The sequence below is a fragment of the Monodelphis domestica genome, chromosome 6, assembly GCF_027887165.1.
Source record: "Monodelphis domestica isolate mMonDom1 chromosome 6, mMonDom1.pri, whole genome shotgun sequence".
NCBI lineage: Eukaryota > Metazoa > Chordata > Mammalia > Didelphimorphia > Didelphidae > Monodelphis > Monodelphis domestica.
In genome coordinates this window covers 245,880,238-245,907,220 of record NC_077232.1, presented here as the reverse complement: position 1 = coordinate 245,907,220, position 26,983 = coordinate 245,880,238, and the positions used below count along the sequence as shown (strand labels likewise).

Below are 26,983 nucleotides of genomic sequence, written 5' to 3'. Positions count from 1 at the left end.
AATTTTATACCTTGACACAAAAATACAAACATTTCTTATATCCAAAGGTCCTAAAATGTCCAAATTAGTCTTAAGCAGGTGATGAAACTTGACCTTGTACAATTCAATTATATCAGACATAAATCGGTCCCTGTGTTGTAGCTAGAATATACAATGACCACCATTTGACTTTGGGTCCTATATAAAGGTAGAATACAAACCTAAAATCAAAAGTCTGAAAATTTAGATGGCAAAATGTTTCCCATCTGTGTGGTGATTGAGAATAGGCTAATCTATTAGGAGACCAAATATTTAAAGGGCATTCTATAAAAAAAATAAAATTTGAAATATAATGACAAAGTTATAGTTTGGTCAAAAACAAGTTATTATAAAACCAGCTAATGTCCAAAGAAAAAGGTATAGAATGTTATTGATTGGAATTCCTTTTTGTTTTCGAGGAATCCCTGGAGAAAAGGAAACCAAAAAATTGTGTGCAGCTTCTTGGCCGATTTTCAAAACATTTACTCAAGGCTTTCACCTTGGAAAGGGCCCAAGGCCTTGTGACAGGAAAACACTAACAAGGAGACTTCAGGAGAACTCTCTGCTAGTACAGTCCTCCCTCCCAGATTATTTAATCACACTCTGATGAGAAATACACATTATTATGTCTTTGACAAGGATTATCAGTTCATTGTGGTAATTAATATCAGCAAGGAAGCAGGGCAGCATTTAAATACCGGGCTCAATGATCTCATCTATAAATGCCAGGTCAAAAATATCTGTAATGAAATCAGTTAGGCAAGGCATACTTTTTCTTGTTATTTCACTAAATAAATTACTCCATTACCTTCATAGACTTAATTATTTAGAATCTAAAACGGTATATTTCCAGCATCATGCTGGGAAAACCCCCCACCAAAAATCTCTACAAAGACGAAGAACTGGTATTTGACATTTGAAGGGGGGAAGAAACACAAAGCCTGAAATATTTCGAAAGCATCTGCTCTACTTACCTTTACTCCATCTGCTTTCTTCAACAAGCTCTTGGCTGCTGTAAAATGAAAGTAAATTCCATTTTAGTGGGCTAGCTAACCAAACCTATGGGCACCTGCCCTCTGGCTACTGTGTACAGTTATCCAGTGCACACTGGAAAACCACTGCTCACAAGATAAATAAATGCAGTATCCCTTTTCCCAATTTGGTCATTTGGAATTTAGAACAGAATTCTCATTTTTAACTGGGTAGGCACCAGCTGACAGGCTTCCTTTTCATTTCATTAACATTAGAAGCTGATTTTTACTCGGTTGCTTTTTGTTTATGAAAAGGAAACTGGAACTTTAGTGGGATTAAAGTGTGGTAAAGCAGAAAACTGACTTCTTTCTTTTCAGACAAGGGAAAGAATGTTTTATGCCCTCATTCACATCTCTATGAGAACAGTGACTGTATCAGGACTGCCATTACAGACTCCTCTTCCCAGAGGATTAAAATACTTTATAAAAATTTGCTCTAAGAAAAAAAAAACATTACTTTTTTAAATCTCCATTTATAACTTTAAAATGGTGATGGATTTCCTTAATGCCCCCCTCCTCCAACCACCCAATCCTGGTCTTCAACAGTATCCTAGTAATCACGTTTAAAATGAATGGTTATTTTACAACTTTTATGTCAGGAGCAAATTATTTCAAAATTACAATTTGATTTTCCTTTTCTTTTCTAAGGTTGTCTTATTTTAAATTTAGGCTAAAATGAAAGGCAAATCCTTGAACAATTTCAGGGTTTATCTAATATTTATAATGAGAAGGAAAAAAGCATTCTATTTTAGAACATAAAGGCCCAAGGAATAAAAATCCTTTTATTTGAAATAAGAAAAAAAAAAACACACAACAAAACAACCAGAAGATAAAATCTAAGACATGATCACATCATAATGTCAGTCAACCAGAACAGAAAAATTCAAATGTAGAAGCCATTATCATATCAGCAGCTTCTCTTCTGTTTCAGGCAGGGCCTTTCTACCCAAAGGGTAGTCCCTTAAAACTATGCTTACGTCCTGAGAGACAAACCCTTAAACTATTGCTGGCAGTAAATACATGGAGCATAACATAGTCACAAATAAAGTGTCATAAGCAGCAATGGGGATCTCAGTTGGTGACAGCCCCATATGAGAAGCCAAAAAGTGAATTTAACCTTTAGAATGTAATTTCTAGACAAAATAAAGCTTCCTAAATATATGGATTTGAAAGATGAATTAGTTGGCTTTATGTTAGTGTGTGCCATAATCTCACTGCCCCTTTGGTCCATGTATAAAAGATAACCCCAAGTGTTCATTTGGTATTTGTACATATTTTTAAGCTGCCACAATTCTATTAATTTTGAAGAAATTAAATGAACAATAAAGCAGTGAACAATCGTAATTGTCTAGAGCTGAAAAATAATTGTTACAGAAACTTGGAGGCAGTTAAATTAGGAAAGCAAATTTAGAAGAATTGCAACAGCAAGCAGAGAGAAAACAATGATTTAGGGTGAGCAGGGATTTGGCCTGAGGAAATGCAGAAATGTCCCTTTGGGTTACTATGGACCTTACCTCACAAGAAATATATTCCACATAAAGGAAGAAAAGAAAAAAAAACACTTTATAACCATATACTCATGGACAAATTACTTTAAAGAACAAGTTTTGCAATGAAAAACAGAATTTTTGCAATGAAACAGAATTATTTAAAAATAAAAAATATTGTCAAATGCAAGATGTTACAACTGATTGCTATGCTAACTTGTGGACTTGGGAATGATGGATGATGAGAAATTCAGAAATAATATAAAATGATGTTAATTATGATTGTTGTAATGTATTAGAATATAAGGGACAAAATATAGCAGAAGGAAGAAAAGATACTATATGTGGGTGCACAGGTGTGCATATGACCCAGTTTGTATCAACTGTTTAATCACTGCTTAGTAAAATATAATATTTATGCTAAAGATTTATATTAATATACATATATATTAATTTACTCATCATCATGGTGTCCACTCTAGAGCACCATAAAATGTAGAAAACTAGCATGTCATGATAAAATATTAGGCTATTTTACAACTGATTATAATATTTATTTTATAATTTTTTAACAAATGAGACAATTGAACTCACCCACATAAATGTCAACTATATTTAATACCTGTATATAAAACGGGGAACCAGACAGAGGCAGGAACATGGATTTAAAACACCAAAATAAAAAGGACAAAATACAGAAACAGACCAATTCAGTTGCCTTGCTCACTGTGGTATTTACTGTTTAATTATTTATCATCTGAAGCAGTGTTGAGGAGGTCTTGCATATGTATACATTTATTTATAAATTGAAAAGCAAATGAAAGGGAAATAATTTTGGGATTTATGTTACCTCCCCTACTCCCTCCCTCTACCTCCTGGTTTTGGTAAAGTCTTAATCAAGACAGCAGGCTGGCAAAACAGGACAGATTATAATCTTTCACAAGTAATAACTAGGATATAACAAAAAATGAAAAAAATCATCCCATACTTTTATTCCAAAAGATAATCTGTGAAAATATTATATACAAAGAGGGGAAAAAAGAACTAAGAAAATTATCTGGCTAGATAAAGGCCACAAACCTATTTTTTTAAAGTATAGGAAATAATTTAATATAAATAAACAAAATGATAATATAATAAAACTTAATATAATATGATTTTCATAATCTGGATGACTCAAGTCAAGCATTTTTGAAGTGCTCACAGTATGTGAGGTATTCTGAATATTGCCCCAAACTTGAGTGTCTGAGTTCCTTCTCAATGGCTAAAGGTGTGCATATGTGTATACACATGAATACATGCACATATATGTAAGTATAGATGGATATAAATACACGAGTGCATATGTATGCATATACACATGTGTGTTACATGAACTCTTTCAAGATAGCAAGATTAAATATTCTGGAAAAACAATTATCCCCTGAAAAATGCTTAAACTAGTGAAAATCAACCCTCTTAGTAGTAATTTCGATTTTAAGCTCTGTCCAAGGTGGGACCCCAAACATCTTATATTCTTAACTCCTTGGCATTTCAGAGTGAGATTATTCTTGTTAAGCATTTATTTTGCTTTATTATCTGTGATAATATTTCTTCCTGTACCTAAGAAGGTTATAGTGGAAGAATTCTTTCTGTCTTATTGAAATAATGAATGATTGTATGACTGAAGTAACTGAATGACTGAAGTAATCCTATTAATTATTACATGACTTAAAAATCCAAATTGTGGAGCTTCCAAAAGTCATGGGGAAGAAAAGAAAGTCAGCTCATACACACATACCTGAAAAGTTCCTTGTAGCCAGCATGGTTGTGAGAATGGCACCCTGTCGAGGAAGCAAGCATATATATTTAAGGGTTTCTATCTGCAAATAGATCTCTGACCTCATACAAGCCAATTCTCAAGGATCAAAAGGATGATCATGTCAAGGCTTTTTCCAAGATTATTTCCGGTTGGCCTTTTGTCCCAAGAGTCATGTCTATGGATCTCTCCCAATGTCCCTCTACGTGCTTCTGAATTATTGGGGATGTAGCTATTTTTAAAGGGTGAAAGGGACTATTAGAGTGACCCAATAGGTCCTTCCCTTTCCTGCTGGGATTCTCTTTTGTTTCTTTCAGATGTATATGAAACACCAAATGGATATTCCAGTGACTCCTGATGCAGGAGAAGGTAAAACAGTGACACAGATTTCTAGTCTTCTTTGAGTGACCAACTTGAGTCATAAAATATTTCCAGGAAAATGCTTCCTTCACTGAAATGGGTCTCCTTCATAGTTGCTACTCTTATTAGGTGTACCTGGAGAAAAGTGGTTCCTGTCAAAAATTTTAGCTTTCTTACCTTCAGCTTTCTTCTTGCATTGAATTTCTTCAAGCAATCTACAGTTTCCTGTCTGTGCATCATAGAAGCAACAGTAGAGCGTTGCTGGAAAAAAATAAAATAAAATTATTTTTAACATGTGATCTAAGGCATATTATGGTACTATTTCCATATAGCTTAATCCATATTAAAGACTTCTTCACCCATGCTGTCGACGTAAATGGATCTAACTATAAATTACTTAAATACTATTTAAAAAAAAATTCCTCAACAAAACTTTCTCATCCTATTATTTTTTATCCTAATGTTATGATGATTTTTGTTTCTATGTCTAAGGTCTAAGTTAACTTTCTAAAATGTATAAAATTAATCATTATAAATAGATGTGTATTATATTTATTAAATAGAATTAAATAAATTATTCATAAAATTAATATTAATAACATCAGGAAAGAATTTTCATTCAGTCATGATCATCATTATGATTAAAATTCCTGCTACTAGAGGAAGCTGAGGCTGATGGATCTCTTGAGGATGGAGGTCCTGTGCTTAAGTTGGTTAAAGATAATAAGTCCTGAACCAATATGATGAGCCCTTGGAGGAGGGGGCCACCAGGCTGTCTAAAGAGGAATAAAGCTGCCCAAGGCAGAAAACGGGGCAGGTCAAAGCTCCTGGGACCATGGAGACAAGTGAGAGTAGTCACTATGGTTATTGTACTTTTAAGTTGGGTAAGAAAGAGATCCAGCATCAAAACACAAAAATAAATAATAAAGGAATAATAAGAGCATTTATATATAGCATGGGGGTTCACAAAGGCACATATATTAAATATGGCACAATCCTTAAAATGAGGGGACAAAAGAAAAATTCTAGATCTCAAAACACTGCTTTGATTTAAAATGATATTATCAAAAAAAAAAGGGAAAAAAATGATATTATCACACTAGTTTTCCAAGAAGCTATTTGTGATATTACCTTATGTTTTTTTTTTACTAGGACCATATTTATTTTAGTTGTATTTATTTATTAGAGATGAAGTTATTAAATATTATTATTGTCATTAGCAAGTCATCTCATCTATCTGGACCTCAAAATTTTTTATTTGTAAAATGAAGATATCTGATCAGATAAGTTCTAGAGTAACTTCCAGATCTAAAAGCTGTGTTTTCATGATCTTTGTTTTGTACTAAGGGAGACAATGGAAGGAAATGTGGCTTAGTGGAATGCCTTGGAGACAAAGCACAGGAGTCCAGATGCCAGAATATATACTTACCAGCTAGCTACAAAATAAGGGTGCTAGAAGGGATTTCCTTTAAGGTTTCTCCAAGATCAGAAGATTTACAATTTTCTAGATTATTTTAAATAAGACAATATAGATACGCAAAATTTTGCTTGGATTTGTGCTTATGATTTTGGAGGATGATGCATTTTTTTGCATATGTTGAAGGTTTAAAAAGTCATAACTTACACAGATCCATGGATGTTTCAGTGCCTCTGAGGCAGTGATGCGTTTGGCAGGATTGATAGTAAGCATTTTATTGATAAGATCTTTGGCTTCAGGAGTCACAGTGTCCCATTCTGGTGATGGAAACTTAAAAAAAAAATTGCAAACAGAGAAATCATATAACTGAATTCAACAGAAAGGATAACACATTCATTAGATAGATTCTCTATGAATTTAATTTTCATGGGAGTGAAATTCATCTATACACACATATTAAAGAAAGGAATAACTACTGAACAAAGTAAAATGGGATAGGTACATATATTAAATATGGCACAATCCTTAAAATGAGGGGACAAACGGAGAGCTCTAGATCTTAAAACACTGCTTTGATTTAAAATGATGTTCCATACTAGTTTTCTAAGAAGCTATTTGTGATATCACAATAGTGCTATCTAAATGATTCTTATCTTATTCACATGAAGAGCATAGTGATTCCTTCTACTTTCCAAAAACCTACAAGACTGATTCCATTGGATATGTAGATATTCTATATGATACTCAATGGAATCATACTTCAAAATTTCATTACTATTCCATTCCAATACTTACTGGCTACTATTGTTGCTATTTTTACACAATCACTATATATATATTGTTTTTCTGTATCTATTTTCTTAATTTTGAATAACAATTAAAACTTTCCATATTTTTCATAGTTATCTTTTTTTGGTGTCAAAACACTAAATAATATTCATATACCATAATTCATTTACTGATCATTAAGATTGCTTTAAAGGTTTTTTAATATTATATAGTTGCTATGGTTTTTTATTGCACATACAACTTTTTCTATTTCAATTACTTAATTTTAATGTATTATTAGTGGCACCATTTTCCAATGGGTATTTTTATAACTCATTTTATATTGATATATTATTTTCTCCAAAATGATAAGATCAATCTATAGTGCCTTTAATAGTGTAATGCTATTTGTGTTTCTCAATGAGTTCAAAGTGGTAAAGTTGCATTTTTTTTTAATTAATGAAGAGGTGATTATTGATATTTTCTTCATTCAGGAATTGTTTTTTCATTATTTTAAAACAATTTATCCACTGAAGAATGAACTTTTCTAATATCAATGTCCTTTAGAATTTTTAATATGAAATGTTTATTAGTTATATTAACTAGAAAGATGTTTCTGCAATTCCATTTGAATTTTGGATACTTACTCTTTAGTATTTAAAATTTTTTCTTTCAAATAATCTCTTCCTTTATAATTATTTTTGTTACATTAATTGTACTGTTTCTAATTTTGTTACTGAAAACTCATCTATTTCATTATCACTTTTTTCTCTTCATACCTCAAGCACTGAGGGATATAAATTTTGCCACTGAGTAATGTTTGACCATAAATATTCCACATTTTGCATCTGTATTATTTTTAACAAACTTTAGTACTGTTTCTTTAATTTGGTCTTCAATTCAAGTATTGCTCAATGAGTCTCCATATAATCCTACACATTTCATTATTGATTTTTATTTTAATTGGAAGGACACATGTGTCATATTTAAAACTTATACCCTTCTCAATTTATCTAAGCTACTTTATTATCTAAAATAGATTTTGTTTTTAATGTTCAACTGCATTAGTGAAAAATCATATATATTCCAACTCTTTCCATCCAGACTTCAAACTAATTCTGTACTTGGTTCAAAATTATAACTTATTTTTCATTTATCTTTTTGTTTCATTTATCTTATTAAATTATTGAACACTGAAATCTCCCAGAATCATAACTTCCTGTCTTATCTTTTAAAAAAATCAATTAATTTAATTTAGTGAATATGTAATAGATATAAAGAAAAACTATACTTAATATTACCATTACTTAACCATTATCAATGGTTCCTATTAGCATGTTATAGCTTCCTTGTCTATAATTCCAACCTATGTATTTGATAATATCCTTTATATGGATTTTCCAACATAGTTCCACACTGGTAAATTACTCTAGCCTATCAATGAACAGTATGGATTACCTACAACTTTATTTTGCAAGAATTTTGGGCAGTAGATTTTGCTGTCACATATCATAATTGGAAAAAACATTGGGCCTTTGTTTTAGATAAACACTTGGCACCACAAAAGGTACTGAACAATTTCCTGAATGTTTTCTCCTTTCTATTCAATTTTATTACTACCATTTTCTTTAGTAGTTAAATAATGTAGCAATGATTTCATGAAGAAATAATTTTACATCACAAATCTTAGCTAAGATTGATGTACAGTGGAATACATTCAATTTCCATATGTATATGTAACAAATTCCTTGGTATCATATTAGAATTTAGTTTATTGTGGTTAGAAGAAACAGAAAAAAAAATCCTCCATCTATTCTTTTTGCAAAAATATTAATTCAGCCTCCTGTGATAGATTTAAGAAATTACTTATTTCAGGGTATTCATTTGCACTTCTATAGCCTAAAGGGCCAATATCTTGTTAGAGAAGCAATTTATTTCCTTCTTGCTGGTAGGAATGAAATTCAGATCTAGACCATCAGAAAGAAAGAAAGAATTTATGTGTGAATCTACACAAAGCTCTCAGCAGAAATATAATAGTTAATACCCTTTGGGTAGAATAGTAATTCTGCAAATTTCCTAACATATTAGAATGGACTCAATGCCAATGCAGTACTTCCCTGGGAGGAGAACTTTGGGTGCACATTGTTTACTTCTCACCCTACCAAACCTCTCATATTCTCTTTTCTTGCCAAGCTGAAGAAAGCATAACTCCTCAGTCACAACAGCAGTGTTTTCATGCTCCACAGCTGCCCAGAGAAATTTTAATGTAACTGGCTTCCAAAGGAGGAATGTAGAAAAGGTGATTGAAATTCTTACAGGCTTTTTATAACACACCTGAAAATGTTTCTACCCTCCACCTCACACATAGTGTGCTGCACGGAAAACATATAAATGAAGATATTGCTGCCATGGAATCTATTGACAAGATAACCACATCTATAAGGGCCTGAAAGGCATTCCTCTTTCACTCCTTTAAGTCTTTAAGGTTAGCACCCACAGAATTGGGCATGAATCTGCAAGGCAGTACTTCCAGAAGTATTTGTCACAGGGTACTATACTAATATCACTCATGCAGAGCTCAGAAAGATACACATCTTTTGAATGTGCAATAATTAAGCACCTGCTCTATGCAAGGAAATAAGGAGAGGATGTAGAGACAAAAGGAAAAAACTGTGCCTTTTCTTGAGTTTGTTATAACCTAATAGAATTTATATCTAGATCTATATACATATGTTTTCTTACTAGTATTTAGTATATACTACATTGCATTTGGATTTTCTAACTCAAATTAAATTAAATATAGCCACTTAATTTTTGATCTTGAACATTCTGTTGGGCTAAAAATAAAACTTTTTCAATTTCAAAGTTCAAAATAAATTTAGATGGAGTCAGGCAATAGTTACTAATATTTATTAGGCAGTGATTAGGTATAACCCCAAACTATGTAACTGATTTGGGGAAATAACTTACCTGAAAAAAAAAGCTATATGTAATATGGTCTTTTTCAAATAAAAATGTATTTTTAAATGTGTCAAGAACTAAAGTTTATAAACAAAAACAAATGGGAAAAAAAGAGCTAGAGTTTTCACAAAGTCAGGGATAACCATTTTCCTGGATTTTAGCAAGTGATGATTTTTAGTCATAAGGGATATAGAGTTAGGTCAAAATCACAGCAGAAAAACAGAAATGATCCATGCCTAATTTCATACCCATTTTTCCTTACCTAAGGGGGGAGACAGTAAGAGGACTTTCTGGCAATAACAACTATAGTTATATAGGTATATAGGTGCAACAATAGCAAAGATGAAATATGGGAAAGAAAATGTGAATTATTTTAAAATAGAAACCAATCTCCAAATGTCTATTCTAATGAAATTGATTACATACATCATACGCTCCAGCCTTGATCTGCTGGTACAGTCTATGCTGGTCTTCATCCCAGAAAGGAGGGTAGCCCACCAGAAGAATATAGAGAATGACACCTGAAAGAAATTAACACAATATTATAATTTGGCATTCCTAAAGATAATATAAAATGAAAAATCTAGTCAGACTGACCAATCAGAAGCAATAAACATTGACACTTGGCTTTTTTCTATCCCTTTCAATAGGAGAAAATGATTTCTTAGAAAGTTTCACAGAAAATCCTAAGATCTATTCCCTAGTTCTCTCTAGTTGGGGGACAACAACAGGATCAATGAAAAAATACTTTTATTTAGATGCAAATTCTGTTTTTTTATGCATTTACTACATGATCTTGGGTATCTCTCACATTTCCTGATTCTTAGTTTTCCCACATGAAATGATATGTCTAGTATCTATCATAGGAGTGTGAAGAGTAAAGGTAATATATAAGATGTGCTTTGTTAATCTTAACATACTAGATACATATTAATTATTATCTCCTCCCACATGCAAAAGATCTAGTCTGGTAGTTGGTGATGTAGTGGATAGAATGCTGGTCCTGGAATCACAAAGATCTGAATTTAAGTGCAACCTAAGCTACATTCTAGCTGTGTGACCCTGGACAAGTAATTTAACCTCTGTGCCTCAGTTTCCTCACCTATAAAACTGGGATAATAATAGTACTTACCTCTCAGGGTTGTTGTGAAGATCAAATGAGATAATATTTGTAGAAATCACTTGGCACAGTGTTTGGTATATATAGGAGGTGCTATATTAAAGCCCATTCCCTTCCTGTTTCTTCCATCCCATTATCTTTTATATGTAAATGACAAGATTTCCATAATTTTAGAACAGAGGTGTCAAAATCAAGGCAAAATTTCCAAAACAGATGAAAAGGTAATTGGAAAATATTTAAATAAATATGAATACAATAAAACACAGCTAATAATAACTTTAGTCTTTTTAAGGAATTTGTTTCAATTTGAGTTTGTTACCTCTGGGACAGTGATTTGGTTTATAAGCTCAGCTATTTATTTTGCTTTTGTGTATTTTTCCTGTAATAAAGTACGCTATCATTAGGTGAGTGATGATGCCCTAGACTGAGACATATTGGTCCACATAAGAAGGTTAGTCATCTAAATTTGGTTAAGAGAGATTCACTTGCATTTCTCTGCATAATTTATAAAAACAAAAATTATCATTAAAATAGCATATCAATGCTAAATAATTATAAAGAACTTTGTATTTCAAACATATGCATATGTATCCATATATATTTATAAAAAGAGAACAAAATAAAACAAGGAAATAGCCCTTATTCCTATCTATGTAAAAATGGAAACCTTTCTGACATCCTTATTGGATAAGAAACAAACAACCTAACCTGTTCAGGATTAATAGACCCTGGTTCCTTATCTAGGATAGTTCTTAGATGGCAGGGTAATTTACTACCTCAAACCTGTCCTCTTTCTCAGTGACTTATTCACAAATGCCAATTTGCTACATATGGAGGCAGTCTAGCAATTCTGCTTGGCTAAAGGCCTAAGTATGACTTACAGTCCTCTCTCTCCCTCTCTCTCTGTCTCTCCCCCCCCCCCCCGTCTCTCTGTCTTTCCCTCTCTCTCTCTCTCTCTCTCTCTCTCTCTCTCTCTCTCTCTCTATATATATATATATATATATATATATATATACACATATATACATATATATATACATGTCTCTTTCTCTGTTTCTCTTTCATCATCATAATTATTATCACTAGCATTTATATAATGCTCCAAGTTTTGCAAAAATACTGAACATTTTTATCACATTTGAGCTTAACAACAAATACATAAAACTTTCATTAAGTGAAATACATGTTAGAGTTCCAGTTGTGACATAAAAATTAAAAAAAATATGCCTTTGAGAGGACAGTTACTTTTCTTTAGGCACCAGGACTGCAGTTAAGCAATCTGTTATCTGGTGACAAGGGGTAAAACAAACCTAGATTAAATAGGCTGATTCTTTAGAAAATACCAATAAAATTAGAAAAAAAAAGAATGTGGATGGACATTTTAAATTAAAAAAAATATCTTTTAAAAATACCAGCAAGAATTGTAAATTTTTATTTTTGACTAAGAATGTGATTTCATCTGTCTGGGGAACTACTAGTATAGAAACTTCTGTGATCTCATGAAGATTTACATTAGTGACACAGAAAGTACATGTCAGAGGCAGGATTTGAATCTGTCTTTCTGACTCCAAAGCTAACTATTTATATACCATGTTGCCCCCTTTAAAAATATTTCTTGTTTTTATAAGAAATGACTTAAGAGGTGAATATTGATGAAGGTAGTTGGCTCTATGGATAGGGATCCAGGCCTGGTGTTGGGAGGTCCTTGTTTCAGATATGGCCTCATATACTTCCTCACTGTGTGATCCTGGGCAAGTCACTTACTTCCAATAGCCTCTTGCTTTGAAACCAATACTTAGTATTGATTCTGAGATATTTGGTAAGAGTTTAAAAAAAAGGCATACCTCCAGTTGAGAGATTTAAAGAATAAACATGCCCAAATGATATCTAATACCCTATAATTCCACAATTAAATAAGCTACATACTGTAAAAATAGACCCGAACTCTGGACTTCAATCCCCAGAAGCCCTTGCTCCACCTCCCCAGAATGCTTTGAATTCTCACGTGGGCCGAGATCGAGAAGGGATTTAAGCTGATTGCAAAGGCTTTTGTGGCTCTTTTGGACTTCAGTTTTGGAGCAGACGTGGCTCTTTTCAAAATGTAGGTGAGGTCTTGTCTAGGCCTCTCTGGCCTAGGCATCTGTTTTCTTATCCTGTATTTTCTTTAATCCTTAATCTTTAATAAACCTCATAAAAATATAATACTCCTTGCAGAGAGAAACTAATATCTACCTGCCTCAGTCTCCCCTAAATTTTAATCTTTACAGTTGGCGACCTAATGGGAGAAAATACTCTCAATCTTCTGATTTCTTTTCTGATCTTAAATTCAGCTTTTAATAGCTAGTGCCTAGAAATATTTTTGATCTACTTTTCTCTGGTCGAGGTTTTTTTTTTTACCCTTGCAAAGCTGCTGCTCGTTCCAGCCATTAGATAGCTCACAGGACCTGTTGCGTTGTCGCCCACCTGACTGGGAAGTTCTTCCTGTTTCTCCTGCTGCTGCTCCTGATCTCTCTCTCGCTCACCTGGTCCCTGCTTAACCCAGATCTTGATCACCTGGTGACCTGCCTGCAGCCCCTGATCCTGACATCTCTCCTTCCTCACCTGGTACCAGCCCTGCCCACCCCAGCAGCCTGTTTGGGCTCTGGCTCCTACTCCTGGCTTCTCACCTGGTGCCTGATCTCCCGGCCCTGCCTGCCTGTTTCTGCGCCCCAGACCCATGAGCGTGACCCCAGCCGGCTCATCACCCAGATCCTTGGAGCAGATCGCTCAGGATTCATTTCTACCAGCTGGTAACTATTGGCCACATGGGCGGATGGTAACAGGGAAAGAGAGAAAAGGGAGAGAGAAGAAACAGACTTTTTCAAGCAGGAACTTAAAAGCATGGCTATTTTACAAGGATATCTTTTAATTGCATTGATCCTTTTAGCTAACTATGGGGAAAAAACTCTTCGGCTCAGTGAACTGGGAGCCAGGCCCAGAGACGGGAGGTCTCTAGTTGAAATCTGGCCTGAGACATTTCATGGCCGTGTGGCCCTGAGCAGATCGCTCAGACCCCATTGCTTAGCCCTTATCACCCTGCCTTCGGACAATAGACATTTAAATGGATAATTAAAAACAAATAAACAAACAAAAAAAACCCAAGGAACTTTAAAGACTGGAGGTTATATATTTTAAGGCATTTCAGACTCCAATGGTTATAAAAATCTCTGTATTCTATTGCATTTTTCCTTATTTTTTTGTTTAAGGTATAACTTTGTGATTTTAAGTTCATATATTACTGGATTCAATATTATTCTGTTACACTGAAGGTTGATTGAATTTATTTTGAATGTACCGAGTTTTAAATTCTGTTGTTTTTCCCCTATAACTGTGCTGAACAAATATTATTGCAATTAAGCTCACATTAAAAAAAAATAGCCTTTCTATTTTGACTTTGTAAATTGTTACATAGAGGATAGATGGACTTCAGAACTGGTTACAATTGCTATAACAACCTTTGGAAAATTAATGTGCTAATTATCTCAACTGATTTTAAGGGTTTTTTAAATATGATTTTTGAAATTTTTTAACAATCTCTGGTCATTTTTGCCTGCCCCTACCACGAGGTAAGGCCAATTCTAACTGAAGTAAAATACATTTTATAACCCCCAACCTTCCCATATTTCTAAACATGTGAATGGAAGTTGGGGCAGTTAATCTCAGGGCATTTGTATCCCTAAAAAGTCTCCAAAAAAGGAGCACCCCTTTATTTATACTCTTCAGCTCACTACTGTACTTGCACCAGAATGATATATAGATTTCTTGATTATGTTCTTAACCCAAGATGAGTTTTACCTTATTTAAAATATATATATATATATATATGTATATATATATATATATATACGTTTATTACCAAGGTTGAAAGATTTGCTACGTTTGTAAAAACAGTGACAAATATCCATCAATTCATAAGTTTTAAAAATGCCATACAGCAACTTATGTGAAATATGATAGTGTGATTGTTTGATATTGTAATTAATTAGGCTATTGAGAATTTTGGGGATATTGATACTACCTATTTGTACTACTATTCTTTAAAAATGAAAAATATACTACTGTTCAATTCATTTGTCATACTCACAGTAGAGCATGGCCAGACATGAAGAGGAAATGGATCACATTTTTGGTGAGAAAGCCTTGCATTTTATATTTTCTTAGCTGACACAGAGTGTCAATGATTATTAGCTATATTTTTGAATTTAAAAAGCTCTTTTTAATTATATTTTTCTTGCATGTGCAATATACTTTTTTAGGTTTTTTTTTTTAAATTTTTTCTCTCCTTTTTATATTTAAAACACATGTCACCAGCATTAAGGTTTTGATTTTTCAGTACTACAAGTTTAAGATATATTTGCTAATGCATGCCCTAAAAAGCTTGTGACTATAAAAACAATGCCACTAATTATTTAAATAAATTATGGAACTTTGCTTAATGATTCTGTCTGATTCCAGGACAAGATATACACAAAAGAGCCATTGCACAGAGCCAAAGAAAAGCCAATCTAGGCCAAAACAAAGGTCTTGAACCTAGTGTGAAGACTCGAGGTTACTGCGTTTAACATTGTTAGACATAGGCTTTCCTTGTGTCCACACTCACTCTGAAGATACTCACAGACGAGTATCCCCAAAACCTTGGCTCCTATAATCTGGTCCCCTTTTCTGCCTTTCATAGTATGGTACCTTTCTGTAGTCCTGGCTACTGACTGGGTAAACGCATCATTTTGATTGGGCCCTGATTCAAGGACCTGTTATAGATTTATTTTTCTTTTATTTGGAATTTTTACACATAAGACTTTGATAGTCTATATTTACATCCAGAAATTTTTCTTTTCGTTTGGATTTTTCTGATGTTTTTGTTAATTTCTCTTACCAATTGATTCATATACCTCATACCTCAGCCATGCATCCCTAAGTGATCCTGTATTTGTCAATCACCTTCTTAACGGGGGAATGTAAAAAATATAATTATTTAAATTACAAAGTTTAAATTCCTTTTGAGAAGAATTTTAGGTAAAGAAGATGCTACTTCCCTGAATCCAGAACTGAACTGTTGGAGAAGACATAATGAAGATGCCTCCAGACCACAAGCTGCACAAAAATGAACTTTGGGTGTAGTTGATTGAACATTTATTTGTATGTATACTTTCATGCCAAAGGGGACTGCCCCCTAACTGGCTTTTTGTCAATGCTTCTAGCAATTATTGGTTGTTTTTTTTTCTCTTTTCCTCAATTTCAAATTATTGTAATCTTTAAATTGATTATGTTTTCATGATCCTTTATGGGGAAACTTCTCTCCCCAATAACGATCAAACAGGGGAATGTAAAAATAGACTCGAACTCTGGACTTCAATCCCCAGAAGCCCTTGCTCCACCTCCCCAGAATGCTTTGAATTCTCACGTGGGCCGAGATCGAGAAGGGATTTAAGCTGATTGCAAAGGCTTTTGTGGCTCTTTTGGACTTCTGTTTTGGAGCAGACGTGGCTCTTTTCATAATGTAGGTGAGGTCTTGTCTAGGCCTCTCTGGCCTAGGCACCTGTTTTCTTATCCTGTATTTTCTTTAATCCTTAATCTTTAATAAACCTCATAAAAATATAATACTCCTTGCAGAGAGAAACTAATTTCTACCTGCCTCAGTCTCCCCTAAATTTTAATCTTTACAATACATAAATTGGGGATTCTAAATTAATTTTGATTTGTTCATTAGAATTAGTACAATTCCTGGTCTATGTTCACTTACGAGTTCTATTCTTTGGGACTATAGTATGAAGATCTGTTATCTGCTTCAAATTCGTCTGAGGTTTACATGTCCCTACTAGAAGCCACTTTTCGTTCCTAGTTTTCTCCTTTAAAGTACCAGTTCCTAGATTCTTTGGTAGCCTGTCCCCAACTAAAACCAATGAAAGAGCTGTTGGTAGAATCTAAGTTTGCCTTTCCCCTTTACTTCCATTACTTGATCATCTTTAAGTCAGAAATGAATATATAAAAAAAAAATACATGCTGTGTCTCTTTCCAAGTCTACAGAAGATCTCATGTCTCTCAATTCCCAGCCAGCATTCCATTACCCAGGTATGACCTCAATTATAATTTTAGAGTAGCCATTGAAGTACAGAGAAAGCAAATACACAAGAAGAAACTTCAAATTAACATGTTATAAAAGGATTTTATCAAAAGCTAAAATTCCATGTCAGCCAACAATGGCTCTCAATCCACTTAGTCACCTCACTGCCTCTGAATGCATTCTCTCTAAATGCTTCATTAATGTATTTTAAAAATGTTATTCTTTGTTTCTTGGAATCACTATCACTATCTTTCCTCCTTTAAAATCTTGTTTTTCTTTATAATGTAGTCATATTTTTTTCCCTGTTTCTGGTCTTTTTATTCTACATTAGCTCTTAAAAGTCTTTCCAGAATTCTCTGAATCCTTACTTTTTGTCATTTCTCATGGCACAATAATATTTCAATACACCCATATGCTATAATTTGTCGATCAAGTCAGTGTTTTTATTGCTTTTATTTTTTGTTAGCTTCTTTGTCTCTCTGGATTTCTATTTTTGTATATAGCTTGGGTTTTTGATTACTAGTTTTCTAGTATTTTTTCAGGAGGGGGAAGATGAATACTTTATTGTTCTTTTTATCTCCTCTTTCTTTGATTTGGTCTTTAATTGAACTTTTTTTTTTTTTTAAGACTGATTCTCTCTATATCTCACCCAGTCTAGAGTAGGGGCTATTCCTGGGCTGGTTAAGGAAAGGAATATTGATTGTCTCTGTTTTGTAACACAGGAAATTTCACTGCTCTTAAGGTAACCTACTTGATCATTGTTCTCAGGAACTACTAATGCTGAGCTTAGTCCACTCTACTGTAGCTCAGAATTCTTGAGTACAAGATGTCTGACAGTCTCAGCTACCCCAGCAGCAAGGATTAGAAAGGTTAGAAAGGCACACCACCATGCACTATGACCCAACAATTTTTTTTTAATCTCCAAGTCTTTGGCCCTTGTTATTCTTTTTCCTAAACTGTGCTTTTCCATTGATTTCTCCTTAAAGACCTTTTCCTATCTTTATATTTTCATTACCATGTACAGTATCAGATTTATGTTGATTTAATGTTGAGGGTCTTTGCAAACACTTATCTACCTTTTTGTGGGCCTTAAGCAGCAATTATTTTCATGGTGGTTTTTTGGCATGCATTTATCGATGATACTGTAATCCTGATGCAATGAATAATGTTGCTTTTGGGCAGCCAATGAAATCCACTCTTCTGATTCTTGGAGTATTTACAAGCTCTCCTTGATGGCTACAACTTTCTACTTTCTTTGGTCTTCTTTGCCTTGTTTTCAAGTTGGTTAATTTTGGCTTTCAAGACACTATTTTCTGTTTCCAGATGACTTATTTTGCTTTTTAAGTTAGTTTCCCAATTGTCTTCAGCCTCTCTTGTTTTTTTAATTGTGTTTTGCGTTCTTCCAAAGCCTGTGTCCAATTCACTGGAGTTTCTATGTTTTTGCTTGGTGTTCCTTGGTCCTCCTCTGTTCCATTTGATCTTTGTTCATTACCTGGATAGAAGCTGTCGACTGTAATTTCTTTTTCTGTTGTTTATTCAACTTTTTTTCCATCTTTCTCCCCTGTAATTGGCTGTAATCTTGTTCCTCTGATTATTTGCTGGATCTGTGGTTTGGGGCTTCTTCTCTGCTCTGCTGATTAACTAGGTTTGGCTGATGGTATTGATGAGCCCCAAGGTCAGATCTTCCCCAGCTGGTAGCAAAAGCTGAAGGTGTAGTTGAAAGGAGCTGTGCTTCCAGCTTTTGCCTTGGGACAGGAGTCAGCTGGATTCTTACAGCTACTTTCAGAGCAGTCTATGAGGGAGGGGTGTTGGAGCTTGAGCTTCCCTGGCCTCCTAAGGCTTCTTATCTGTCCTATTTATAAGATTAAGCCAAGATGGAGTTGATCTGCAGTGCTGGATGTACCCTGAGGCCAAAACCTTGGTGTATGTGTGGGGGAAATGGAATGTTTTGGCTGCCACTAGACTGCCCTCTCTGCCCTTCTTCTCCAGCTGCTTTCCTGATGCCTGTTTTCATCACCCTGAGCCTGTCACAGCTGTACCAGCAAGGCACTCCCTCCAGAATAGCATCCCTGCCCACCCAGAGATTCTAGCCACCACTGAAGACTCAGCACTGTAGGTGGAGGAGGAGTCCTGGGATCTCCCTTTTTCCTTTCCCTTGAACTGGAGAGTTCAAGAATTTAGGTTTGTTTTTGTCTTTTATTTTTGGTGTACCTTTTAAGTTGAATCCAGCAGGAGGGTCCCCCAGCTCTGTCTTGTTGTTAGATTTGGTTTTCTGTCCCCTCAAAGCACTTTGTTTTTGATTGGTGTGGAAGGGTTTTAGAAGTCTAGACTTTTGCTGCATCTAAGCCTCCTCCATCTTGACTCCATCTACTTTCTTTGGGATTCATCTGTAGCCCAAATATCAAGATTGATAAGATTCAGCTTTGGCAGTGACTTGTCCACTCCTGGGTCTCTAGTTGAGGAACTTGTAGATAGACTATGGACACTGAGGATAAATATTGTGGATGTTTTAAATTGCTTTGTGATTCCCTGTCCCCGCTTTTCTTTCTTTGCTGCAGAAGTGAAGGTGGATACATAGGACTGGGGGCTATCTTTTCTTTTTCTGTTTCATGGACTTTCATGGACATAAAAAATCCAACACCTTGTTGACCAGCTTCCTTATGATATGTTTGCCCAGTTAGTTGGTCATCAGAAAATGGGGTTCATTTTGCCTGAACCATTCTTGAAGTCTCTTCTCTCTCTCTCTCTTTTTTTTTTTTGCTGGTCCAAACATCAAAATTTTGGTTTATTGAATGTGTTTGCATTCTTGGATCTCTTCTTGAAGATTCTGGGTTCTTCCAAAGAGAGCTGCCACCACCACCAAGAGATTTTGTGGGTTTTAAAAAAATACTGTGGCTGGGGGACTTAAATTCTCAGCATTCTTTACTCCCTTGAGTGTGGCAGGTGTGGGCCTCTGGCTCTTTGCTCTACTCATTCAGCTCAGGGAACCCCTTTCTATCTCATTTTGTTGTTTTTAAATTCTATAAATTTAAATCCTTGGAGTATTCATTCATTTTTAGTCTTAATAGTTTCAAAGTCTCATTCCAGGAGGATCCTTCCAGAAGAAGGGGCTGTGAGATGTTCAGCCACAAGAAGGCAGATCCTTCCGTCAAGTGGCACTCCACTGAGGGGGAAGTTTTGTATTCATGTTACCCTCCTCTTCTGCAGAATCCCCAAATCCCACTAGCCCTGGAGAACCCACAATTTACTGGGCTCCTCCATCAAATTGTGGTGTTTGTAGCCCTGCCAGTCTCTGTCTCAGAGGGAAAGCAGGCAGAGGGACTACAGTCACAGAGAGTCCTCTGGGAAACTCAGTCAGCTAAGGTAAAAGTGGCCACAATGAAATGCTGATAGTGAGCTGGGAGAAGGGCTCTGATGAATTCTTTTAGGTGCCAGCTTGGTCCTCTGGCCATCTCCAGCAAATGGACATCCATCAAACAGAACAGGCCACTGAGGCTCCTTGAAGAAATTGAGGCTTTGGAAGGGCAACCTCCTTCCACACCACAATGAGGTATCCAGACACTAGGAAAAAGCTCACATTTAGAGAGGTTTGCAAAGGACTTTTCATGTCTTCCCACTGGGCTATTAGTACCATTCCCAGAGGAGTGCCCTGTGCCACCAGAGCTAGCACATGACCAACAGAAATGGAGTCAACAGAACCTGAAGAGTTTGCACTGTGGCCGAAAGAATGTGACAGAAAGCAACTCTGATGGCCTCCGAACTCTTAAAAGGTGAGATCTAATTATGGCTCTCATGCCCTATTGGAGAAGCCCACCTGGCCTCTCGGCAGACCTCGGACATGGGATGAGGCTCCCATTTTCAACCTCAGTCAAGGTGATGCTGTCATTGTTTCAAGGAAGAGATCGATTGGCAAAGTCCCTGGAAAATGATAGTGATATAAGAAGAGAATCCAGCACCAATAGAATGGAAAAGAACATATTACAATGAATGGTGCTAGTACTGTGAAAAGAAAGCTAGATCAGGCCCCTAGGGAGCCAGGGCAGTGAGGGGGCATTCAAGAACCAGGAGAGGAGACACAGGCTGAAGTAAGGCCTTGAGAGAGGCCCAGTTCCTGGCTGGGGCCTTCCTCTGCTCTAAGTCTCGTAGACTTGGGGCCATGCATCCTCCTCTTGGTCCTAGCCGTTTTTCACCATGCCTCCCTTTGAGGCCAGGCCCCCTCACTTGCACACATTTTCCACCTCTTGCTCTGAACACTGGGATCCAAGGCTCTTGTCCCCTCTACAACTGGCACCTCGCCACCTTCCAAACAAAACCAGCCTTCCCCGCCCATTGCTCCCCTGATCTCTCCCCATATCAGTCAGTCAGGAGGCACCAGCTAGGCACTGGGTTAAGTACTGGGACGCAATGGAGCAAAAGATGGTCTCTGGCATGTGGGGTTCTTGGTCTAATGGTGCCAACAAGACCCAGCTGGCTCTAGACGGACAGCTGGGAACTGATCAATGGAGGGAAGGAGCTGGTGTGAAAAGGGACCTGGGCATGCTTCCAGCAGAGGGTGGAGATGGCGAGGAAGGTCAATCTGGGAGTGGGGCCCTGCCAGAGAAAAGGCCTGAGGCTGGAGATGGGCATCTCCTGTAAGGAGCAGCCTGGAGGCTCCCGTCACAACTGGAATGTAGTCTCCCTCCAGCAGGGCTTGTCCCACTTTCCTATTTGCATGCTCTGTGCTTGGCACTGTATCGGGTCCATTTTGTCCTCCTTCAATGCTGGACTCTTCATCGCCCCACTGGGAACTTTCTTGGTAGAGATATTGGAGGGCTTGGCCATTTCCTTCTCCAGCTCATTTCACAAATGAGGAAACTGAGGCCCGCAGAGTCCCCCGGCCAGGAAGTGTCTGAGGCCAGAACACAAGCCAGCCCTCTAGAGCTCCACTGGGCCACCCAGTTAGCCCAGAGCCCCTTGGGGGGGCTTAATGGCCACCTTCCATTCTGTCTGTTCACTCCCACATCCTCCATCTCTGGGTGCTGTTTCTACTCCAGGGAAAGTCACTGGATCCAGTGTGGCAGAGCCTTGTCCACTGTCGCCGGAAGCAGCATTCCCAGTGTGTGCCGTGTGGAAGGGCTCCGAATGCCCCGGGGAGCGGCCTTACCGAGAACTGCGGGTTCTTGAAGTTCTCCAGCATCATGTCCCAGTAGAGCTCCCTCTGGGCCGGGCTCAGGAAGCCCCACTCGTCCCCGGAGAAGTCCACGGCCACGTCCCTGAAGGTCACGGAGCCCCGGGCTGCCCCGGCCAGCAGGACGGCCCCTCGAGCCCCTTCTGGGGGCCAAAGAAGATTCAGGGTCATCAGCTCGGCTAACGCCTGCCGTGCAAGGAAACGGGCACTGAACGCTGGAGGGTCCCGGCGGAGGCCCCGGCCCTCAAGGGGCATCTCTTCCCTGTGGAGACTCCGCAGTGAGCTCGGCCGGCACTGCCCAGGAACGGGCGGCAGGACATGGGGCAGGCCTCCTTCCCCGCACAGGCCTTAGAGCTCACGTGGCTGCCATCGTGCCCCGCCCCCAGCCCTCTCCATCACTCAGGCGCTGCCACGCCCTGGGCGGTGGCCCGCTTCTTTGGGGGGGGGGGTGCCATCCCCAGCTCCCACCAGTGTCTGTGCCTGTCTGTGGGTGAACGCGACGCAGGGTGTCCAGACGCCCGTTCACAGCCCCCTCATCTGACATGAGGAAACTGAGGCAGGAGTCCGCGCCCTGTGGACTCAGACACTGGGGGGATCCGAGGACTCTTGGGGCCACTACACTGACCCCGCCTGTAAAATCCTCTTCGAATCCAAAGCCCGGGACCTGCAGACACCCACTGCAGCTCTGCGGAGTGGAGCAGGCTCGCGTCGGGTCTCTCCACCTCCCGCCCCAAGGATCGACCCAACAATTCTTAAGAATACTATTTATTCTTCATTTAAATATGAATGCTTTCAACAATCCCTTACTAATCATAATTTTTAAATTAAATTATAGTCAGGAAAAAATAAATAAATGGTCTTACTTTTCTGGATTTCAATTTTTTAAAAATGTGGTACAAACAGCTGAGAAATAATACACACACCTATTTCTGTTTCAAAAATAAGTATGTCTATAACTGGCTCTGGGTGCTGATACATACATAGAACAAATCCAATAGAGAGAGTCAATGAAATCTATCTTGAAATCATTAAGGCAGGGCATACCCCCAAGTGTCTATCTTGTTTTGGACAAAAGCTTATCAATTCTTTCACTGATCTCATTTTGCGGATAAGAAATCTGAAGCTTGGAGAATTAAGGGGACTTGTCCAAGTTCAGACAGGCTGTGCATATCAGATCTAGGTTTCAACTCTAGGTCCTTTATTGCCAAATACAGGGCTATTTCTATTCTGTTTTATAGGGAAGCAGGAAAGCAGAAAATGCATTTTATGCAATGTTATTAAAATAAAACAGTGTTGAGTGGGCAAATTTTTGTTTTCCAGAAAATTCCTCATATGCAACTTGGTCTAATAATGTCATATTATTCATTCATTTTATAAGAATTAATTAATGAGAGAATGTATATATGTGTTTATGCATAATATTCATGTATGTAAATAGATAAGCATTTTAGCTTATTGCAGTTAAAATTATTTCTAAAACTTCGTGTTCTTGAATAAAGTCATTCTTGGTATACATACGCTCACATAGAGAAAGATAAGAGAAAGTAGAGCCAGGGAAGAGGGAGAAAGAAATGTAATGCCAATTTCCTTAGACTCTACTTGGGCTTAGGTTTTGGTTTTGCCAATTATTAATTGGGAGCCTCCTTTAGCCTCTGTGGACCTCCATTCCCATATGTGAAAATATGAGGTTTAGAGTAGATACCTTTAAAAACTGTTCCACTCAAATGATCCAGGAGAGAAAAAGAGAGACAGAGAGAGAGAGACAGAGACAGAGACAGAGACAGAGACAGAGAGACAGAGAGAGACAGAGAAAGAGAGAGAAAGAGAAAGAGAGAGACAGAGACAGAGAGACAGAGACAGAGAAAGAGAGAGAAAGAGAAAGAGAGAGACAGAGACAGAGAGACAGAGACAGAGAAAGAGAGAGAAAGAGAAAGAGAGAGACAGAGAGAGAGTATCAGAGGAAAAAAAGAGAGTCAGAAGTAAATAGAGGGAGGGGCTTGGAGTGGGAGAAGTAATACAGCAAGTAAATTTGCTAAACAAGTATGAACAAATATATCAGAAAATATCCTAAGATATTTTCTACTCAATTGTTAACTCAGAGGGAGAGAAAAATATCTTATTATTTGTTTCTTCCTCAACCACTAACACAGTATTTAGACATTTATTAAAGTTTACTGGGTTGTCCTGAATGGTAGGAATTTAGAGATTCATGAGAGATTATGGACAGAATCATGAGGACAAAATGCTTTCTAAAGCTCCTCAAATAATGACTTAGATACAAATGTCACTCTGTTAAGTTTTATAAAGAATTTTCTCTTTCATAAGCTCTGGATCCCTTCCAGGGCCTACCAAATTTATTTTTGCAATGTAAGAATTTAATGAGTTTATTATTATTAATTATTATTAAATTGAATTCAATTTGTAGAGAAAAGAGAAAATGCAGTCCCACAGGTTGAGGAACTATCAGGATAAAATTGAATTTAAGTTCTAAAGTGACAGTGACATAAGGTTATTTCAGCTATTGCTATGGAGGAAGAGCAAGAAGAAAACCTGCAAAGACCTAACTAAAGCTTCATTGTCAAAGCCACGAAGAAGTTTTGCAAAACTTGATTTTTCCTCCAGTCAAATCAAAGAAATTTGTAGGGTTAACCAGTGTTGTCTATCAGTTGCAGGCTCAATTGTCTCTCGAAATACTTGCAATCCATATTATTATAAAGGGTTAGGAGAATAGTAAAGGATTTTTTTTAGTAAAATATTTTTTAGCAAAAGACTTTTCTGTATATTTTGTTACACCCTTGACCCCTTTCAAAACTGCTGCCATTTTGAGCTGTATAATAAAGAGAGAATAAAAGCACAAAGTGACAGAGATTAAATGAGAGGTAGTATAGAAAACAATATTTCCTTTTTTTTGGATATTATGCAAAATCCTCCAGTTCCCCAGCATGTATAAAAGTTAATGGCATCATTTTTGTGTGTGTTTAATGCAGAGAAATGAGAATTCATTCTTGATCCTGTATTCTATATTTGATTTTAATCTATAAATGATTTTATTCTGTAACCATATTCTGTATTCTATGTAACAAACCTAAAGCTTCTTCTTTGTCTCTGAGTAAAGACTCTCATGTGTGCAAAAGTTCAGGCTCCTCTCTCTGAAGTTAGATATCAAAGGCTTAAGCTTTCCTACAATCACAGCCAGTTAGTTAAAGAAAAACTGGTCTCAATACTCTCATAAAACATTATCTCAGCATTTCCTGCAAGGTCTGTTTGTTATCCTTGAGAAGCTGGCCTTAACTGATCTTCTTATCTAATCCCCTCAGCCTCCAATTCCCTTACACACCCTGGCTCCTATCAGTGACATCAAGAGATGCCTGGGACCCATAAAATTCACAAAGGCATTGCTTAGAGACATAGGGAGGTGTATGTGCTCTATCCACTTTCTTTAATGGAGCCAAGCATGACTTCCCAACCCCAGGATATTGCCCTTCCTATAATCAATGATATGATTTTGGTTCTGATCTTTGTTCTACGCTTGTAAAAACGAGTTGCACCCTTAATTTGGTGTCTTTGACATAAATGGAGGCAAGCGGTTGCCTCTCAAGGTTGCATGCCTCTGTTATTAGTTAATTTGGAATAATTTTCCATGGTTACATGATTCAGGTTTTTTCCTCCCCTCCTCCCACCCCACCTCCTGTAACTGACGCACAATTCCATTGGGTTTTACATGTGTCATTGATCAAGACCTATTTCCATATTATTGATATTTGGCTTGCCCTCCGAAGCGCTGTAGGCCACCGTGGGCTGCCTGCTGGGTACCTCTGGTTTACAGCAATGCTTCATATGGTTAGAGTATGGGGATATCTAAAACACTTTCCAACACCTTCGCTCCAGTCATCTATGATGATTTGATGTTAGTGATACTAATTTTGCTTTTTTTATTCCAGTTTAAACTAATAAACATCACTCGGTTCCCCAGCTAACAACTGCATTCCCAACTACAGCCAACTACTATTGGTCGCATGTGTGACCACTGGAGAGAATCCCAAGTTAGAGATTGTAAGAGAGTTACTGCTGCTACCACCAAAGCAATATTGGTAGCTTCAAACACCAACGATAGAACTTCCATGATTTTCCTTGCTTTACAACTACATAATTTCTATTATTAAATTATTCCTTACCACATGCCCACATGTCCACTGGTTTTCCATAGGGATCTTTTCGTAACACCTCTGGGGAAAGGTATCCAGGTGTGCCAGCAAAGCCTGGGAGAAAGGACAAGTATTTTAGACAATACACATTTTTCCAACAGAAGAAACTACTTTTTTTTTTCTTTGTCTTCAAATATGGTGATTTCTTGACTCAAAAGGAAATAAAGCTCTGTTAGCATTAAGAATGCAGATTAGCCCTTCTCTGTGGGTCTGTCAATACTTGTCTGTCCTGGTTTGTAACCCTATTGGAAACTGGATCCATTTTCCAGTTCAGAAGGCAGCTGTGCCTTGTTGTCTGGTGTTCTGGCAAACTGAAGCAGAGATCTGGCTAGGGCTTCGTATTCAGTCTCACTTACACAGGATCTAACCCAAGATCTGCCATGGTAGACCAAAAGGTCAAAATGTGGATGGACCCTGAAGCTGGGTGAGAATAAACAAAAATTTAGCTCTATTTGCTTTGATTAATAGTAGCATCAACTTCAGGAAAATGTTAAATTTTAGTTGGACATCACTGTTGGAATCTGCAAATATTTTCTGGAACCTCTCATCCC

General features: G+C 36.9%; 1 protein-coding gene across 9 annotated transcripts in view; it reads right to left on the bottom strand.

Annotated features, from left to right (window-relative positions):
• Window positions 1-26,983, bottom strand: part of CAMK2D (calcium/calmodulin dependent protein kinase II delta) — a 363,055-nt gene that overhangs the window by 49,149 nt on the left and 286,923 nt on the right. For 5 of the 9 annotated variants that reach the window (XM_056803000.1, XM_056802996.1, XM_056802995.1 and 2 more), the window contains exons 8-13: window positions 26,403-26,486; window positions 10,267-10,361; window positions 6,319-6,441; window positions 4,872-4,955; window positions 4,317-4,359; window positions 993-1,030 (exon numbers count right to left, since the gene is read on the bottom strand). In XM_056803000.1, the coding sequence (XP_056658978.1) occupies window positions 993-1,030; window positions 4,317-4,359; window positions 4,872-4,955; window positions 6,319-6,441; window positions 10,267-10,361; window positions 26,403-26,486 (467 nt within the window). The remainder of the gene's footprint in view (window positions 1-992; window positions 1,031-4,316; window positions 4,360-4,871; window positions 4,956-6,318; window positions 6,442-10,266; window positions 10,362-26,402; window positions 26,487-26,983) is intronic. The other 4 variants (XM_056803001.1, XM_056802997.1, XM_056802999.1 and 1 more) reach the window with 1 other exon arrangement.